Source organism: Manis javanica, chromosome 16 (genome assembly GCF_040802235.1).
Source record: "Manis javanica isolate MJ-LG chromosome 16, MJ_LKY, whole genome shotgun sequence".
NCBI lineage: Eukaryota > Metazoa > Chordata > Mammalia > Pholidota > Manidae > Manis > Manis javanica.
In genome coordinates, this window is record NC_133171.1 from 37,897,234 (window position 1) to 37,917,900 (window position 20,667).

General features: G+C 47.1%; 1 protein-coding gene and 1 long non-coding RNA gene across 5 annotated transcripts in view; one reads left to right on the top strand and one right to left on the bottom strand.

Moving 5' to 3' along the window:
• The window catches only part of LOC108394480 (uncharacterized), a 33,667-nt gene extending 27,537 nt beyond the window's left edge, over positions 1-6,130 (bottom strand). Inside the window, exon 1 of the long non-coding RNA XR_012126277.1 lies at positions 4,067-6,130. This is a non-coding gene — a long non-coding RNA (uncharacterized lncRNA). The remainder of the gene's footprint in view (positions 1-4,066) is intronic.
• A 130-nt stretch (positions 6,131-6,260) lies between these two features.
• TRAM2 (translocation associated membrane protein 2) overlaps positions 6,261-20,667 on the top strand; it is a 76,459-nt gene continuing 62,052 nt past the window's right edge. For 3 of the 4 annotated variants that reach the window (XM_073224648.1, XM_073224651.1, XM_073224649.1), the window contains exon 1: positions 6,261-6,533. In XM_073224648.1, coding sequence (XP_073080749.1) covers positions 6,414-6,533 — 120 coding nt within the window. In that variant the 5' untranslated portion in view covers positions 6,261-6,413. The remainder of the gene's footprint in view (positions 6,534-20,667) is intronic. The other variant, XM_073224650.1, reaches the window with a different exon arrangement.

The following is a 20,667-nucleotide window of genomic DNA, read 5'->3' on the forward strand; positions in this document are numbered from 1 at the left end:
CACATTCTACTCCACCACTGAGTCACTAGCTGACACTGGGCAAGTGAGTGGATATGTGATCCTTAAGGTAGTTTCAAATACCTGGAATCTTAATTCCATTCACTCTCGTACTTCAACTATTTAATACCTGGAGCTGATCATTTTTAACGTGCTGCTTCTCTACAGAAAAACAATCAAGACCTAATCGTGACACGATATGGAACAAAAAATAAGAACAGCATTTTGCACTGTTTCACTGTTTAAAATTTTAAATACAAATAAAAGCTGCAAGTGCTCACACGGAAAGAATTAAAGTAATGAGTTCTGTTTCTTCCTCTTAAATTCACTGTGCTATCATTGTTTGTTTCCAATTTGCAGTTCAGACAAGCTTCTGTATTGGAAATGGGACTTGCGCTGGAAACAAACTCCATGATTCCACCTGGACATGAACCTACTTGAAACAAATATGTGCATCTGAGACCCCGTATTTTAGGGCTCAGTTGTATGTATAAGAGCTAGTAGGATTAACTTGCAGGTAGAACTCAAGGTTTATGAAAAGATAAATAATAAAATGTATTATGTTGGAACTTAACATCTATCTATTTGTAAGACTTAACAGCAACTACAACAACTGAGTAAAACTTAAACCAAAGATTTGGGGGTAGGTATTTTTACCACTAACATTGTTTCGAATTGCCAATTTAGTCACTTTTGTCATTTAAAAATTTATTCTGAAATAACTTCAGATTTACAGGAGAGTTGCAAAAATAGTATAGCGAGTCCTCATAAACTTTTCACCTAGCTTCTATAACCATGGTACATTTATTAAAACACAGACATTAACTATTAACAAACCGCAGACTTGATTTGGATTTCAGTAGTCTTTTCACTAATGTCTTTTTTCTGCTCCATAGTTTAATCCAGAACACCACATTACATTTAGAGGTTTATCATTGTTTTAAAATTCTTTACAGAACCTGCAACCCTTAGTGCCTAATGTCTCCCATCCCCCTGCTCTTGGCCCATTACTGATTCCATTCAAGTGCTGTGGTTTTGGGGGCAAGGAGATCTGATGGCTGTCAAGTCTCATCCTTTGCAAAAGGTAGTGCTGAGCCTCTGGTGCTAATATGCTGGTCTCTGCCAGAGCATGAAGAATCCACTGTCAGGCTGGAGAAACTTCAGCCAGACACTCCGACAGTGACCATTAGGGGCGTGACATTTGCAAGGATCATGTACCTACTGTACAGAAACAGAAAGCAAGGCTCATTTGGGAGCAAAATTCTTATGTGCCCTGTGAGGCAAAGAGGCTAAAATACAGAGAGTAAAAAAAAAAAGCCCTGAAAAAAACTCATGGTGCAGTATCTACTGGATTGTCTCCTCCACACCAATTCTCCCCATTGTCCTTGCCTTTGGAATTTTAATTTTGTTCAGGTAAGGGGTAGCCAGGATCTTCAAAGGAGGCTGGAAATCTTCTCAGTCCCTCTGAGGATGACTTCCTGGTGAGGTTAAACCAATCATGTCGGTTCCACTTGCTTTGCCAATGACTGGTTTAGGAATGGGCATATCAATGTAATTCTGGACAATGAAGCATGAAGGGAAGTCTGGGTCTCCTGGGGAAGTTTTCTTCACTCTTCAAAATGCCCCTCTCCTTCTTGTATGAATTTTGGGTCTCACTGAATGAAGGATAGAATGCCTGGAGCTGCTGCAGCCACTTTGTAACCATAAGGGACAAGTCAGTGATAAAAGCAAACATAGGGTAGCAAAGTAGGAGGAAAGTGAGCACTCTAGTCTTCCATGAATCACTCATGCCTGGGAATGAACTGATTCTGGACTTCTTGTTATGTGAGAAAATACATTTTCCATTTGTTGGGGACAGTGGTCACATTCACACCAGCCATGACAGCAGTATTTCTCATTCAATCATTCACTCAACCAACATTTGATGAGAATACACCATGTGGGGCTCCTGTGCTTAGTTATGTTGGAATATGAGAACAAATGTCTGGTTCCTGCTCTGAAGAGTAACGCCAATCAAAGGAGGATAAAACTCAGAGACAAATACACTGATTACAGGAAATCCTACCACTACCTGACTGCTATGCACGAGGTATAGTGTGCACACCTCTAGCCTAGTGCCCCAAAGACAGCTTTTTGAAGGAAGAGGTACATTCTTTTAAGCTCTAAGGATGGCTACCTTTTAGGTAAAGGGACATGGAATAAGGGCCTTATGAGGTGAACAAAAGACACAGAGATTGAAAACCACAGGGTTTATACTGGAAAGGGGCTATACCAATTTAGTTAAGAGTTGGTGTGGCAGAGATATCGACAACCATGATGGGACAGGTGGAGAGAAGCAGAGGGTGCCTGCTTCATTGGTGGCATGCTTTAGGAAGTCTGAAAGCCTGCAGCTGGTCCTGCTGTGCTGACCCAGTTTGAGTTCTGCTTCAGCTACCCACTAATTACATGGCCCAGAACAGACACAAGAAGGGGTTGGTAATAACTGTTTTGCCTCCCAGACATGGCAACTGTAAAGTAAAATGTAAATGTGAGACATTATTATCTCCATACATCTGGATGTAACTGTATATTCATTCATTCTTAGGTCCTTGCCCCAGCCTCAGAGAAGTTTTCCTTCATTCTTTTGTTGTTGGAGTACCCTCTAAACTTTGGTTTCATCAATCATCTCCTGTATTTCTAGTATTTTCACTATTTCCTTCTCTCTCGATTGGTTCTCCTCTCTCCAAATATGCTCCAATCTCAAAAAATAAATATAATTTAAAGATCCTTCCCTGAACCCTATATCCTGCAAGACCATTTCTCCTCTCTCACCAAGCTTCTTAAAAAAGTTATCTACTTTCTCACCTCCTTTTCTCATCCTCTCCTCACGGTCAATTGAGCGCACTCCAGTGGGCTCTCGGAGGCCATAAAGCCTGCATGGAAGGGCTTTATCTCATTCTCAGCCTGCCTGATTTAGTCATAGCTCCCCCACCTCACCCTTTCCTCTTCTTCCACATCCCTTCTCAGTCTTGGGGTTCCCTGGGATTCTTTGGACTTTGGGTTTATTTTCACTCAGCACATTCTTTCAGGAACTTAATGGCTTCAACAGTCCCATTGCCGCTGAACTACAAACACCTTTAATCCTCCCCTTTATCCAATCCAGCAGCTTCCAATTGACCTGTTGAAGAGTCAGGCTGGATGTCCCGTGAACCTCAAACCAGTTTGTTCAAAGCTGAGGCCATCTTCTCTTCCTCTCTTATACCCTCTGTTTCTCTGTTGTTTCACATACACATTTTAATAATCCCCCCTTTATTTATGTCATCGTAGCCTAAATTTGGGCTCCTCCAACTCCTGTACATCATATATTAAGCAGTCACCAAATCCAATTAATTAACCCTTGGAATATCTCTGAAATAATTCACCTCTCCTTTATTCTTACTGCCATTATTCTTTCAGAAGTGTTCATTTTTTACTGGATGGTTGTAATAGTTTCTCAAGTGGTTTTCCTGACACCGCTCTGTCTAAATCAGAATGATCTTTCACATTCCTCCTAGTTCTCTCTTCTAAAGACAGATTTGGTCACGTTTAAAGACTTCCTATTCCTCCCCTTTGTTTACAGAATAAAGTCACAACTCTTCTTAAAAAAACTTTTTTTGGCTTTGTTGAGGTATAATTGACAAAATTATAATATATTTAAAGTGCACAATGTATGATTTGATACACATATAGACTGAAAGTCATAATTCTTTATCATGGCATTCAAAACCCATTACAAATCAGCTCTGTCTTGACTCTCCAAAATTCATCTCCCATTACTCTCCTGCATTTCCTGACATTAAAATCCTACTAGATAAATGTCCTCCCAAGTGTCCTCTTCCCTATACCTTGGACCAAATTAACTTTCCTCTTCTTTGCACTCATAGGGTATATATTTCAAGTTGTTCTCAGAGTCACTATCATACCAAATTGTAAGGATGCCTGTCTCTTCTAAATGATTTTAAGCTCCAGCAGGGTTATTTGTTACCTCTTGCTGCATAATACATGACAATAAGATTTACTGACTTAAAACAGCAAACATTAATTATCTCACCTTGTTGTGTGTCAGGAATTTGGGAGATGCTTATCTGCCAGGTTCTGGCTCAGGGTCTCTCTCTTGAGGTTGCAGTCCAGAGGTCAGCCAGGGCTGTAGTCATCTGAAGGCTTGACAGGGGCTGGAGGATCTGCTTCCAAGATGGCTCACTCACATGCCTGGCAAGTTAGTGCCGGTTGTTGGTAGGAAGTCCTGGTTCTGTGTCATGTGGACCTGTCCATAAAGCTATTTGAGAATCCTCACAACTGTAGCTAACTTCTCTCAGGGAAAGTGATCCAAGAAAAGAGAGAAGAGAAAACTAAAATGCATGTTATCATCTAGTCTTAGAAGTCACAAACCATCACTGATGCCATATTCTGTTTTGTTGGAACTGAGTAGAAGTCCAAGGCATACTCAAGGGAGACAGAGGGAATTGTCTTGTCACCTCTTGAAGGGGGGAGTATCAAAAAAATTTGAAGACATATTTTAAAACCATCTTTCTTTCTCTAGTAACTGGCATGGCACCCAGCACTGAATAGTCGCTCAATAGATAGTTCTAATGGAATGACATGTTAAAGCGGGAGGTATCGGAGGCAGGGTATCCATGGGTAGTGTGGGTCAGGTGGAGGTGGGAGTTGGTGGGAGATATTCTGAGGTAAGAATTCATAGGACTCCATGACTGATTGGATCAGAGGGGTTGGGAAGATCCATTTGCGGTTGAGAGGGTTTGAAACCAGGACTTAAGAGATGGCTGAAGTAGGTATCTAGTACTTCCTCCATGGAAGTTGACAACATCCCTCCTTTTGCAAGAAATTCTCACCACAATATCCTCTACAAGTGGTCATGGGGAAACTTCACGAGAGAACTATTAAGCTGAGCCGTCTCAAATGCTGATATTCTACTTTTGATGTATAAGACACCAGTATCATAGGGTTCAATCACATAGATATGGCTGCAGTTTGAAAACCTGAACACCTTTTCACAGATGGAAAATCGACATGTTCCAGAGTTCTTGATCTTTCTATTTCCTGAAAGACAAAGGTCCAACTTTAAGAAACCCCACTCTGGAAGTTAAATGAGATTTAGTCCAATAGAGCTGTTGCTTTTCCTTAAGTCAGGTAAAGCAATTAAAGACCAAAGACTGCACGCTAAATCCTGAAGGGTAAAAAACTTAAGATGCCGAAATTTATCCAGGAACTGTCTCTCACGCTTCACAGTGTCATCTTGAAGAAATCAGATTTACTAATAAGTGAAATAACTGGGGACGTAATAAAAAAGAAAATTGGAATTAAGTAGTTCTTTGTTCATTTTATATTTGCGCACATCCAGAAAGTCATTAGATTCCTTCATTACTGGTGGGAACAAATCCAATATTTGCCAATATAAGTAATTTATTAAAAGCACTTTCTGTCCTTTCCAGGAGTATTTTTAAAACTTAATATTAAATAAATCTTTGAATGAGAAATTTCTTTTCTTCTTTTTCATTATCAGTGTTTTGTTTTTCTACTTCTTCAGGTCATTTTGTATTGAAGGTAGACTTCGGGTAAGATCTGTAAAACTAATTTGTAGTAAGTAGCACCAGGATCTCAAAAGTTAAAAGAGCAAAACTGCACCCATTCATCCACTCCTCCTTCAGAACACAAGCTCCCAAGGGCAGGGTCTCTTTCTGATAATTAGCTGCAGACGCCCAATCTTGTGAACCGTGCCAAGCCCACTGCCAGTTCGCAGTAAATACTTGGTTAACCGTCCATTCGTTTATTATCCGTGCGGGGCGCTGAGGCCACAGCCCGCAAGCCCGGGAAAACCCGGCTGCCAGGCGCAGCCCCCGGCCGGCCCGCGGCCTCCCCGGCGCTTCCCTTCCGCGGAGGAAGGCGCGGGCCCGAGGAGTGGGAAACTCGGCCCACTTCCTGTCCCGGCAGGGCCGGGCGTCCGCGCTCCCCGCGGCCTGCTCCGCCGGCGCGGGGGGCGGCCGGGCCCCAGCCCCGGAATCGCGGCGGCGCGCGGCTCCCGCGCGGGCGAGAGGTTCCGGGCGGCGCGCGGCACCCCCACCGGCCTCGCCCCCGGGCCCGCGCGCCGCCGGCGGCGAGAGGGTTAAGCGCGCGGGGGGGCGGGGCCGGAGCGAGCCCTGCGCGCCGAGTGCGAGCCGCGGGCGGGGAGGGGGCTGCGGCCGGGGGCGGTTACGGGCGGCGCGGCCGGGGGCGGGCGGAGGAAGGGGGCGGGCCTCCGAAGTTGTTGGACGCTAGGCCGGCGGGCCCGAGGGCGAGCGGGCTGCGGGCCGGCGGGCAGACCGGGCCGGGGCTGGAGAAGTTCGCGCGGCGGCTCGTGAGCGCAGGGTGCGGGCCCCGCCGGCCGTTGCGCGCCCGCTGCCATGGCTTTCCGCAGGAGGACGAAAAGTTACCCGCTCTTCAGCCAGGAGTTCGTCATCCACAACCATGCGGACATCGGCTTCTGCCTGGTGCTCTGCGTCCTCATCGGGCTGATGTTCGAGGTGACTGGGACTGGGGAGGGGAGTGTCCCCTGTCGTGCGTCGCCCTGCGCACTTCTGCAGCTCCCCAGGGTCCTGGCCTGAGCTGGGGCGCCTGGCTGCCTTGTACGTTATCTGTTATCCGAACGCCCCCCCCCCCGGCTTTGTGCGGTGTACGACACCTTGGCCTCCCAGACAGCCTAGAGGACACCACCTTCCATCTCCGCACCGTGCCAGCGGTGCCCTGCTCTGCCGCCGCCTTGGTCCCCCACCAGATCCTGCAGCTTTCTCTGCAGCCCTGAGTCCTAAGTGGGTCCTCGAACCAACGCCGCGCTGCCACTCTGGCCCGAACAGTGGGGTTTCCTTTCTGGTGTCCGGGAACCATGCCCGGAGACTCCCGGACCCTCAGTCATTGCACAACTCCCCCACCCGAGCGGTGGCTGCCAGCTCTTCTGGGCTTTTCCAGTGGGATCGACCCGACCCTGTTCCACCTCCCACCTGATTCTCTGGGTCTTTGCATCCTCAACTCTGGAACGTGCTCGGGTTGTTCACTTGTGGTTCTGGCCTCATTCCACCGGGCCTTTCTATCGTCTCCCCCACCCCCGCCCTTTTTTTGCTTTTGCCTAAAAGGCCAGTTTTCATATACCCTTTATCACTCTGTAGACTGTTCCTTAGATCCATCTGTAGTGGTCCCAGAGCTTTTCCCCCATTCCAGGTGCAAGGAGAGGGAGGGGGATGCCCTCTGCTTGTAGGGGAAAGGTGATTCTCTCGTAGCTGTGGGGTGGTGGGGAGAGGTTGGGCTGGGTAGGCCTCCCAGAACAGAGTTTTAGTAAGCCCACAGGGGCTCAGAATTCACCTGGGCTGATGGGAAGGATTCTCAACTCCTGAGAGAGAAAAACATGATATTCCCAAGTGGGAAGAACTGGAGAAAGTTGAGTATAGCGTTTGCTGTGGTATATCTTGTCTCAAGAGAGGGATATGTGAGTGACGCTCCCCTCACTCTCACCCTCCCTGGTGTCTAGGGCAGCGCCTGTCCTGCCTTCTGGGTGGGGCTGCTTATCTGCATTCCCAGGGATGGGTTAGGAAGCTGTAACCATTTATAAACTGCCTTAGTGATGGAGGATTCCTAGCGTGACTAGTTTCTCCTGTATCCCTCTGTCCCTGGGTTCCCTGTCTCCTCTCTAAGGATGACAAGGGTCCTACTTGGCCCTGAAGCCGCCCTCAAGCTGGGGACCTTGCTGTGTGGCCATGTCAGGGTTGGGGGTGTGAATGTATCCCGGCTGGGCTTCAGGGTCTGTAGGAAATAAACCTGAGACTAGGATTGGGGTCTGCCCTTCAGCTTTTGCTCCTTTACTTCAGTCCCTCCCTCCTTCCTGCCACCCCCAACAGCTCTCACTGTATATTGGAAAGGTCTTTGTCAAGCCAGGGTCTTCCCTGTGTCCCAGTCCCTGCTCTGTCTCTGGTCTTGACTGAAACACTGACTACAGCCTCAGTTTCCCCATCGTTAAAAAGGTTAGTAAGAGCTGTCTTCCTCACAGCGTTACGGTAAGGTTTAACTGAGATCATGTAAGAAATAGCAGCCATGCCAGACTTGACAAATGTGAAAGGCAGTAGCCTGCTCTTGTGATTATGTATCATAATAATAGCTTAAGTAGATAAGACTTTGATTTGCCCAGCCCATACTGACAATGTTTGTTTGCTGTCCTCACTGGAGGAGGCCTTGGACTGCTGTGTCCGTGTCACCAGTCTTGGAGGGTGTGGTTGGAAAGACACACGTGACCGCTGTAGACCTGACATGCTTTGCAGCCAGCGAAATCTCTTGCAGTCTTAGGGCTCTCTCTGCTGTGTTTCTGGCATTTGTTAAAGTTTGTGGCTCTACCTGCTGTATCTTAAAAGAGCCACCTAGCCTTTGCTCTGGGTACTTCCTCTCCCTGCCTCTAGTCTTGTGGAAAGTCCTGTGCGTTAAGGTGCGCTTGAAGGTGCATTGAAGGTACGTTGTGGGATTTTTGGGGTGTGCTTGATCTGGGAGAAGCAGGGCTGTGCCCAGACCTCCCTTATGGAGAACACATGTTCTGCTGTGCTAGGCACATGGCAGGTCCTCATTGTCTCTAACTTCCAACTGACTCTCCACAGAGGTAGGTGTTCTGGAGAAACTCAGGATTTTGGAACTCTGCTCTCCCCACCAAATGAGACAGAAAAGCTCAGTTACTTCAAGGGACCTCGGAGCAGCCCATGTGGGCGCCTTCCCATCTGGAGTGAAGCCAGGGGCGGCAAGCCTTGTAACCCAGCACAGACCTTACTAGCTACTTCTGAGGGTCTTCTGGTTCTCTGTCGGAGGGGTGGTGTGTATGTGCCTATATGTAAGGATGCATGTGGTGAGGGGACAGTCCAGCATTTGATACACTTTTTCCTAGAAGTGAGGACAGAGGAAGTGGAAAGCGAAGGGGCGCCTAGAAGAGGATGGCAGGCTCTTGGTTTCTACTTGGGCAGGGCTAGGATTCCTTCATTCAGAAGCTGAGTCAGGGAAACTTAATTATAATTCTTCCCACAGGGAGAGACTCTCCTGGCCACTCCTCCCTTGGGGTCCCCTGCCCAGCCCCTGCCAATGAGCTGGGCCCCTCTCCCCCACCCTGGGCAGCCACAGCTCTTGCGTCTTTAACTGCTGTCTGGCTCATCGTGCCATGCCCCTTCCCCAATTCATTCACCAGCTTTAGGGGAGTTTCTGTTTCCTTTCAGAGACCCCAGGACTTCAGTTCTTTCCCCTAGGAGAGGATTATTCCAAATCCCTCCCCTTGGGATCACTTCCTTTTGGGAGCACGCATCAGAGGGTGCCCCCTCTCTCCTCCTTTTGATTTAGTTTTGGGCCATTCTTAGATTCCTTCCCTGTTTACAAGGCAGAGGGGGCAGGTTCTACTCCCTGAACCCAGGTTTTCTTTCCGTCCTACAGGCTGCTGGGAATAGAGCTGTTCTGTGCAGCCACAGCACTTGGCTAAAAAATGTCAGGAATGTGGAGCTTTATTTTCCCCCTCCTTCCCTTCCAGCTTTCTCTTTCTTAACTCTGCTCTCAGAGAGGTGGTGTCAGGGGGAGTTTTCTACTCAACAGTGTGGTCCTTCAGTCCTGTCTTAGGTGGAGTCCGGCTTGACCTTCCTGCAGGGTGTGGGCGGCCAGTTGCGCGCGCGCGCGCGCGTGCGTGCGTGTGTGTGTGTGTGTGTGTGTGTGTGTGTGTGTGTGTGTGTGTGTCAGATTTGAAAGCAGCCCTGCCCTCCCCACTCCCGTCGCTTTCCAGTGTCCTGTTCAGTGCCACGTTTCACACTGCAGCCCACAGGGGAAGAGGAAAACTCTCTCATTAGCAAATGGAGAATGAGAAAGAGGGGGCACATCGAAGAGAGAGGAATCAATTACACGGCCCCTCTAAAATGTCATTTTGAGACAAACTGTTTCTTGAGAGCTCGTTTGCAGGCCCTGACGGCTCTGCGGCAGGGAAATGCTTCTGAAATTCTGGGCCTGTTATTTGTAGGCTTGGGTCCTATTTGGTCTGTGATGATTTTAGGGTTTAGGAGCCAGAGAAATTTTGGGGTTGTGGCTGGTTTTTGCTTCTTAATTGTTTTGGAGCTAGAGGTGGTCGAGTTAAGTTTTCTCCAGGAACTGCCTTCTTCCCTTTGCTGACATTGTGACGACTTGCCAGGATGATGTGTTTGCACGTATGCAATGGGAACCCATTGTGTCCTAGCCCCTTAATACATGGCTTCTGGGGCACCCGTTCACATCCTCCCAGACATACCTGTGGGCATTGTCACCTGGAGTGAGGCTGCTGGTTCTGTCTCTTAGTGTTAACATTATAAAACAATTTTACTTGTATTGTGCTAATGTAAAGAAATGTGTAAATGGCACAGATGTGCACCAGTGGACACATGTCTTTCTTTGACTAACTTCTCATGTGCTTTTGCCCACTTCTTTATTTCCTGACTTTAGGCATCTTGCTCTCTAGCTTCTGACCTAGTCCACCAGTGGTGTTCTAGAGATATTAGTCAGAGGAAACCGAGAAGGGGTCACTTACTCTCTGTGCTTGGATTTCCACATGCATAGCTCAGTGATCTGAGCAACACAGCAAAAATTTGGGGCTAGTTTTTCTCCTGGTCAAGCCTCAAGCATAACCCTATTGTGTGGGACGTAAGTGCACATCAGTTTTCCTTTTTGCTTCCATTGGCAAAAAATGTGGTAGCCAGAAAGGTAGTGTTGATCAGTTAGTGTGGGTTTTTAACCCTAACTGCAGGGGGAAGATGGATGCCTATAAAAAGGCCCTGCCTGGCACATGGGCGTGTGACTGCTAAGTCTCAACCACCACACCAATGGCTGCTGTTACTCGCGTTACTGTTGGGTCTGGGAGCGTACCTTCCACCATCAGATTTGCTCATTGAGCACCCCGGCCATATTTCATTTCAGATGTGACATGTTTTGCCATGAGACCTTTCCCCCAGGTTCTCTAGCGCTGGCTCTCTGCTCTCCCAAGGGGGTGATTGCTCCACGTCTCTTCCCCAGGGAGCCTGTGGTGCCGCTGCTCTCCTGAGAACATCTGCTTTCTCTCTGACATGCATCGTATTAGATCAGGGCGAGGGTACTGGACGGTCTTAGCGCTGCCACTGCCAGCTGTGTGGTGGAGACTGTCCTGCAAGCTAAAGAGGTGCCACTTTTCTCTTGCTCCCTCTGTTGTCTGAACGGTCAGTCGCTCATTTCTGGGGGACACTGTCCAGACCGGTCACAACAGAGCGCCTTAGTCCTGACTATTTGTAGAGTAACGTGTTGCTATGGTGAAAACTTCACTGTGGCAGGCATGAGATGCTTTTTGATCTGCTTCCTTGTGGGCAGGGGCCCCAGGAATCAGTCTGTGGCATAGCTGATGAACCTCCTGTTCCCACCCTGATAAATGACGAAGCCGGAGGGTTGATAAGACTGGATTAGAGTTCCCGAAGTACAGAAGTGCTTTCTAATCAGCGAAAGCACTATTAGCAGACTTTGGTGGGAAACTTTACTGATACTGTCTCCTAACCTTTTCATCCTGCACTGTGGATCTGGTATCCATTGGTACCTAATGGTTAAAGAAAGGGGAAAAAAAAAAAAAAGGAAAACAAAACAGTAACATGACTAATGTGGCTCCTGACATAGCCCTTCTTATTTCATGAGCAGAGCTTTACATTTTACACAGTCTATTGCTTTGCCTTAATTTACCTCTGCTGTCTTCAGCTGTCCCCCAGGAGAAGAGAACCAAACCTAACGTAGTCCCAGCTGGTAAATGTTGTGGGTTAACTGTGCGGTTTAAAAAGCTTTGCAAGTGGCTGTTCTGGGCAGTGTCGATTCACACAGCTTCCCTTGCATTTTAGCAGGGGAAATGGGTCAGATTGTGAGCAGGGGGAAGGGGGGGGCACTCTGAGACCTTTGGAGCCCACTGGAGAGTTTGGGGAACCCAAGGTTAGGGGAAGCATTGCTCTGGCTCTCTGCCTGAGCCACGTTGCCTCTTGACAGCTTCCCTCATTTATCTTGAGGGGTTGGCAGCACTATACATCTGTGAAATGCTTTACTAGCCTCACCCTGTAATCTGGATGGTTTATGGGGGTTGTCATACCCATCCAGAGCCTGGCTTCTAGAGGAGACACTTGGCCAAGGACCATTCCCTCCGAGTTAGAGTTGGAGCCAAAATAAGAATTCAGCAACGTCTGGCTCACATTTAGAGCTCAGCCCTGATGCTTCCACAAATGAGGTGTCTATGGAATGTAGCCACAGGCTGCTTTATTTTTCTTTGTCTGAGTGGAATCTAGTTATTACCTGGAAGTGATGTATGCAGGTCATTGTTCTAGTTGGAGGCTTTTCTGCCTGGAACAGTCATTGAAATTTGCATCTCCCTGAAAGAGACTACAGAGAATGACCCAAATGTGTGTATCACATGTGAGCATGGGTGAATGGCAGGGTGTGTACCTACTAGCTGGGCTATTGCCTGTTGTTAGTCAGCATCTGTGTAAGAACAGCAGCCTCTGTCCCTTATAGTTTCATTGCCTTTATCATCAAGTTCATATTGTGGCTATAGCTCAAGGGCACATCTTCTCTTGTCTTACAAGTTTAAGGGCTAGAGAGAAACCTATGTAAGTTGTCTACTGTGTTTATAGAAGAGGAAAAGGTCCTCAAGAGGTTGGGAGATTTTTGACAGGACAGTAGAGTCAATTTTTGGCAACCGTGGGACTTAGACCCAGATCTTCTGATTCAAATCCAGTGCATTTCCTACACATCTGCCCAATGAAATTCTAGACTCTACCTTTGAATGCCAGTGTACATGCCAATGTATTCCTCAGAACTTGGGGCAGAATTGAACTTTTCAGACCCAACACTGCTGGAGTTCAGAATGTGTTTAGTTTGTAGTCTGACTTTGTACTGGATCGATATCTGTACCGATTTCCACCTTGAAATTGATGGATGCTTCCTAGTGTGCCACATTCATTAATTTGGCAGCTGTTTATTGAGTTCCAGCCAGGTGCCTGGACTTGAGCTCTGGGAATGCAGATGAATAAGGTGGGGTCCCTGTCCTCAAAGAGGTCACAGTGTGGTAGCTTAAAGCTGATGAGTTTGTGGCTAACAGTCAGGTCTTGAACTTGCTATAAGTGGAAGGTGCAACTTGCGGACTGTTGGGCTTCAACCTCAAGCCATTGCTGTTAGTTGGAAGGGGGAGGTTTATTGAATTGAGACTTAACACGCTGAGTGTGGGGCTGTCAGTAGTCATAAGACAAGAGTGACAGTCACTCAAAGACATCTTGTGAGGCACAGCTGGTACTCTTGTACTTCACAGCTTTGCAAATAAGCGAACTGACCAAAAGCCGTGTGTGTGTGTGCATGTGTGTGTTAATTGAAACCTTGGTTGAGGTTAGGAGAACTCTTCTATGTGGTTTCTCAAGATTTTTATTATCAAAGTCCAACATGATCTGTAATGTCCTTTTGGGTTAGTGGAGGTGATGGTCAGACGGGGGATGAGAAGGACGATCCCCGAGCCTCATTGCCCTGCCTTTGAAGTAGGGTATTATTCCGTTTGCAAGTTTATTATTCCATTGGTCAGTTTGTTACTTTGTCTTTATTGTAAAGGTAGAGATACTCTCTCAACGGAGAATTTTAAAAAGAGACTTTCTAGTGACCCACAACTGTTATGAAGAGTTCTGTGGCTTTTGGGGAGGGAGAAGGCTGTGCCTACCTCAGGGCGAAGGACAGAGGTGCGATTTTTACAAACATACTCCTCTTTCCTCTGTTGACCTCCCCCAATCCCATGTGCTCTGAGGAACGCCCAGGCTATGCCCATTAGTCAGCAACTGCTTTCAGCCTGCTCGGTGTGCCACGTGTGAGGCTGGAATCTTCCTGAAGATAGTGCTGAGGGTCAGTGAGAACATGGCTTTAGGTTCGGAGGTGCCAGGACTTATCTGCTCTTTTCCTGAAGGTCAGCAAAAGACTGGGGGCTCCTGACCTAGAGGAGCAACCCTAGGATAAACACTCTCCCTCCAGCGATTCCTGGAGTCCTGCAGGAAATCATAGGGCCTGCTTCACAATGCCTGGTTTCCTGCTGAGAATTCCTTGGAACTTGAGCAGAATTGAAGTTTTCAGACCCAGCACTTCTGGAGTGTAGATAGAGTGTATTTAGTTTGTAGTCCAACTTTGTACTGTATCAACTTTTGACCTTGATGGGCAGGGAATAACTTATTCTTATGGATTTTGTGACTGTTGTTGAGGGGAAAGGAATGGTTGATAGCAATATATATATATTTTTATTGTAGTTTGGTCTTTGGTTTGGCATGAAGTGCGAACATGTGCTCCTTTTCCAGAGTCCTTGAGGCATGAATGTGGCCTGGGCAAGGAGGTGTGTGGTGGAAGGGGCGAGGACTGGGAGCTGGGGGCCTGGATTCTTCCCTGGGCTCTGCCACTAATAGTGCCACACACTGTCTGTGTGGCCCACACAAGCCCCACTACTTCTCTGAGCCCTACTTGCTTTCTGGGGGTGTCAGTGGTTCTGTGGCTCAGTCATGCCTTCTTAACATGGTTATTCAGAACAGGGCTAGAAAATATGTATAAAACTTAAGTTGTCAGCCAGAAATTGGGAAAAGGAGAGGAGGCACCTTCCCCCCATATACATTTAGAATTAGGATAAAGTTGCACCTCTATGGGAGAAGAACTTCTGATCTTGGTTTCATATTTGAGTTGAAATCAAGTTCTAGCCTAAATTTGGGTTTGACCTGTAATACAGTTTAGCAGAACCAGTGGTAAGGAAGGAGAAAATCCCTGTATTTTAAGAAGGAATCATCTGGGGCCAGGGCAGAGGGAAAGGCTTGGTCTGTGACTTTCGTGGCCCTTTTTGAGACCCTTTGGCCTCTCCAAGGTTGACTGGGATCCTAGGGAGAACAAGAAGAGGTCACTGCTCTGGGCAGAGTGGCCCAGGCCTTCTGCTATGCCAAATCAGGTTTTAGCGTAACAGTCCTCTGAATGGTAGTCTGGGGCCCTGGGCTTGAGCGTATTTTCACATTTAGTGATATGCTCATCACATACACACCTTAAGCTCATCTGTGGCTTTATTTATTTATTATTCATTCATTCATTCACCTCAATAGGGCGAACCTAGTATCTGAAATCTGACCTGTGGTCTGCTAACCTGCACCTTAAATCCCCAACAGTGCTCCTAAAGCTTTGCCTGGCTGACAAATACTGTTATTTCTACAAGCTCCCACCCCACGTGGAAGGCCTCTTCAGCTACTCTGTCCAAATGGCATGCTTTCTTCCCCCAGATTATTAGAATGAATGAAGACAACACGGGGATGGAGAAGATGTGAGGAGATGCATCAGTACTGAGCTACATTGTTCTGAAGCTAGTTTCACATAGGAATTATCTGTTATATTTAATGGTGTAAAATTTTGATTCACCAAAAGTAGTCCACACGTGTGTCATCCAATAGGTAGCCACTAGCCATATTTGGCTACTAAGTATAAATTCATTAGAATGAAATGAAATAAAAAATTCAGTTTCTCAGTCACGCTAGCTGCATTTCAACTGCTCAATAGGGCAGATACAGAACGTTTCAATCATCATAGAAAGTTCTCTTGGGCAGCACTGGTTCACATACTGCTTTCTGAGTTTTGTTTTGTGTTGTTTCTGTAGGTATAAATAGTAAGGGGTCCTTGTGGTATGGTTCTGGTAGGGACCCTCTGAGCCACAGACTGCAGTGGCTAACTAAGGTCATGGCCCTTGCAGCAGACTACCTGACTTTGAATACTGGATTTCCAGGTCTTAGCAGTGTCATCTTGGTAAATTGTTTACCCTGTTTGTGCCTCAGTTTCCTCATCAGTAAGATGGAGATAATAATATGTCGTAGAGTTGTTGGGAGGATAAGAAACAACATTAATAAATATAGCACTTAGTAGAAGGCTGGTACAACGTAAGATGCAATACATGTTATATATTGTTCTTGCTGCTTCAAAAAATGCTGGAATGATACCTCGGCTGTGTGGACTCCCCTCTGTGGCTGACTCATCTACTTGGAACATAGCTTAGAACCAGGTCCCCAAACAGCTAGGCGATGGCCGGAAACTTGTGTGCTGACCGTGCATGCCACACCTGGGCTAGTCTCTCCAGCTCTAGTCACAGCCCCCCTACACTTACTTTACAGACAGCTTTATGAAACTTGATTATCTGGGTCCCAAGATTATAGAAGAAAGAAGTTAAAACGGGAGAAGTGGCTGGGTAGGTAGACTGGTTGACAGTGCTATCCATTACTGAATACTTAAAAGTCATAAGAAATGAAAGAAAACATAAATACCTGGGGTCATTTAGTATATGAACAAAAAGCTTCAGTAGATTTTGAGGTTATTATGATAGACGAATGCAGTGTGGTACTTGATCAGAATGATCATCTATAGTTTCATGAAAAAGTAAAAGGTATGCAGTATACTCAGAAAGGTTTTTAGAAAGATTTCCGTGCACAGTGTGTAATGTTAATGTTTCAGGACCTGAATCTTTAGCAATATGGCAATTTTGGCTCTCCAGCATGATTCAACCCCAGAAATTTCTGGCAAGCCACAGTTGTTTATAGCTCTGAAAAATCAAAGGCAAAGTTGGTCTGCTGTACAGTATACTTTATTGCCCAAGGAAAGTGGAAGAAAAATTTTTGACATTCTGATTGTCCAGCCTGGGGAATATCTTTCTTCAATGCTAGTCTACCACATGGCCACTCAATTTTATTTTCTTTTTAAAAAATCATTCAATGAATACACCTACTGTATGTAAGACGTGGAAATCTGAAATGAATGCCAGTTAACGTATTTGTTGACACAATTTGCTCTATTGTCATTTTTAGAGCTTCAGAATGAAGAGAATGAGATGCCTCTGGGCCTGTGTTCCTTGAGTTTCTTGGGTCTAGATACTCCAGGCAGAACAACCACGGCCATGTCAGATTGCCACTGTCTACTTACTACACTGTTAGCCTGCAGCTGTAGCCAATTGTGACTTACCAAACTTACCAATGTTGCTGGTGTCTCAGTCCTGCCAGTCAGATTGTTGCTCATATGGCCCAAGGGATGGGCGTCTGGACTGAGCTGCTCCTGATCTCCAGTCCTCTCATTCCACAAATACTGATTAAACACTGTTGCATGCGAGGCATTGTTCTAGATGCTGGGAACACAGGAAAAGGACGTGTTTCCTAATTACAGGGAACAATCTTACCATCCAGTAAGGGAGACAGATAAGGGAAGCAAGTGCAGTCACGTGGTGACCACTCCAGCTGAGTTGTCTGATGGGTCTGGCACACAGTGGTGCTCACCAAGTGGTGCTCTGCTAGAGGGGATGCTTTGGGAACACGGAGGAAGGGTTCCTTACCAGAATGGGGTAAGTGACCCTGGGTAAGGCCAGGGAGAGAAGAAGATGTGGGAGGGCACTAGGCAGAGGGATCAACTGGTCACTGCAGGCACGGAGGGGAAGAGGTGCTGTGGCTGGCGTGGGGCATCAGGGTACCTGTGGGCTGGCGTCATACGATGCTCTGTGGGTGAGGCAAAGGAGGAGAAGAAAGGCAGAGAGGGCCTTGTACATCAGGCCAAGGAGGTAAGACTACCCTGCAGGTAATCGGGAGCCTCTGAAGAGTTTTGGACAGGCAGTGACTGAGCAGTGGTCAGGAGGCAGTGGCACTGAGCCATGTAAGAACGCCCCCACCTTGAAATTTCAGTCTTCATGCCAACCAGGAAGCATGCCCCAGGACCCCCATGTCTGAATTCTTTGGTGTTGGCCCAGAGCCAGCCTCCTCCCCTCAGTTTCCTTTCCCCAACATGTTAGGAGGCACAGGCAGGCAGAAACTGGGAAAGCGGGGAGAAAGCAGCAGCTTTCTGGACCTTATTGTCGCCCTGAGGTGGGCGTGGCAGAGGTGTTGCCCTTGAAAGTGTGCCTCATTCTGTTTTACTGTCATGTTGCTTTTGCATGACTTTATCTCTAAAGTGTTCTTCAGACTTATTAGACAGGTATTTTTGGCATCTAATGTGATTTCTGATTTTTTAAAAAGGAGGGCCCTCAGCTACATGGAACATTTTATTCCTCTGCCCTTTTTTTTGGCTAAATAAGCCATGAAGAGACTTGTGTTCAAGTCCTATGGCCTTGTCTAAGGAGGCTGGTTTTGTTCCAGTTTTAGAGGAGGTGGAAGGAGGCTGAACTTCTTTTACGGTGACTTTTCTAGGGATAGGAGAGGATGGGGGAGGGACAAGGGCTGTTGACTGGAGGACAGAGGAATGTCGGCAGGCCTGCAGGTAGCCTTCATTCCTAAGTCATTGAACACTCACTGTATACTAAGGCCTGTCCATGCTGTGTACCTCACAGGGTTGTCAGTAAGTCTTTGAAGTGTGCTTGACAAGGGGAGGACCAGACGATCTGTTACGCGTCTTCCATCTCTAAACTTCTGCCAGAACAGATGCCATGAGAGTTTTCCCTTGTCTGATTTCTAGCACCCTAGTCAAACCTCTGGGGGTCTGGCAAGGCTTTTTGGTGATCATCCATGAGTTGGTTAAACACCCACTACCCCCATGAGTGACAGTAGTTTAAATGGTCGCCATAAGGGAAATAAAACAAGTGTCGCTTCTCCCTTGCCTTGTCCCCCACATCCGGAGTCCCGCTAGTGACCTGTGGGGTCACTAAGTCCCAGGTTTTATCTCCTGAATTGCTCCCAAGTCCCCTCTTACCCTACTGCTCTTGGGTCTGTCTCTCACCTGAACAGTTAACAGCATGTCTTGACTTGGTCCTCAGCCTCTAGCCTTGTCTCCTCTCTGGTCCTCTTCCACACGGCCACCGCTGATTGTCCTCAGACACAGAGCTGAACATGTGTCTCTCTTAAAATCCTTCGATGATGCCCACCTAAAGTCTGGGCTGCTTAGCACGGCATTCAAGGCTGCCCCAGGTCTGACCAGCCTTCATCTTCTGCCTCCTACACCTCACTCAGGTCCCGTTCCTGCCCTGACCCCTCATCACAAACCATTACCTGTGGTTCCAGAACATTCCTTCCTCTTTCATGCCTTCCTGCTTTTGTGTGTGCACCCACACTGCCCCCGGAATCTTCTCTTTCCCCCTTTCATCTGACAGCTCCTACTTCTCCTTTCACGTCCACCTCCTGTATCCACAGGCCCTGGCTGCTCAGGGCACCTTCCCCAGCCCATCTTCCCTAGTAGAGCTCATTCCTCCTTCCTGCCTGCCTCGGTATTTCTCTTGTTTATTCATTCAGCTAGACTTAGACTGAGCATTTGCTCCCTGCCAAGCACTGTTCTTGGGGCTAGATAAAAGATGAAAGGTGAAGATTCTGCTGTTATGGGGCCAGGAGTCCTTAGGGAAGAGGCACTGTCATTGCTGTTCTTGTGTGTGTGAGGTACAGTGGGGTCAGGAAGGGAGCATGACCCTGGGGGAGGGTCAGGGCCAATTTATTGAAAAAGGAGAAGTTTGGGCTGGGCCTTGAGGCCTGAGGGGCTTTGGCCAGGCATATGTGCAAGGGAGAGGGTGTTCTAGGCAGAGAGAGGGCATGTGTGAAGGACAGAGGTGGGGCACAGTGGTGGGGGGGTAGGGCAGGGGGCAGGGTTGGCAAGTGGCTCAAAGTGGGGGTGGGCTTAAGCAAGGAAGTGATGGAAGATGAGTCTGACTGTCAGGCAGGGTCCATGCCATGGAGGCCCACATTCAACAGTTCAGATTTATTCCTCATCTTCGGTGATAGGTCGTCGCTGAAGATTTCTGAGCCTGTGAGTGCCTCAGTCACATGTCTAGCAGGAAGGTTACAGGGGATAGGGCTGCAGCTGACCCCTTGCACTTGCTTTGAGCCCCCCAAAAGGAAGGGGTGGCTTCACATGTTTTCAGTATCCCCAGCACTTGTGTGCCTCACAAGTACTTGGTGCGAGTTGATTGAGGATGGCCCAGTGCACACAGAGCATAGTAGGTGCCCTGAGTTGCTTTCCTGTCTGCTCGTGGTCATTTGCAACTTTTTATCTACACGCTGTCTCCGGGTTTCTCAGGTAACTAGCAAGAGGTGCTTGTGAGCACATTAGGAATGCTGGCTACTTTAGCATGTGCGTACAGATAGAGAACCTATCATTTTAACTTTTTTAAGCTCAGGAAAGAATTTTTTTGAATAGGTGATATTTAAAAATATAGTTACATTGTTCAAAAACCAAAATATATGAAAAAGACTATATTGAGAAGTGGCCCTCTCTCTCACCTCATCCATCTCCCTTCCCCGACCCCCAAGTAACCACTTCTGATAATTTTTGTGTATCCTTCTTGGGTTTATTTATGCAAATACAAGCAGCTATAACTATTTGATCAGTTTTATATATATACATATATATCCTTTCTTATGCACAGTGAAACGTCTTATCCTGTACCTTGCCTTTTTCGGTTAACAAAATAGCCTAGAGATCTTTCCATGTCAGTACACAGAATTTCCTCCTTGCATCTAAGGCTGCATAGTCTTTCATTGTGCAGGTTCACTGTAATTCATTTTATCAGTCCTTTTTTGATGGGCACTTGGGCTGTTGCCAATCTTTTGCTCTTATAAATAACACTGCAATGACTATCTTGGTATGTAAGTCATTCTGTACCTATACAGGCATATTTTGTGACATATTTTC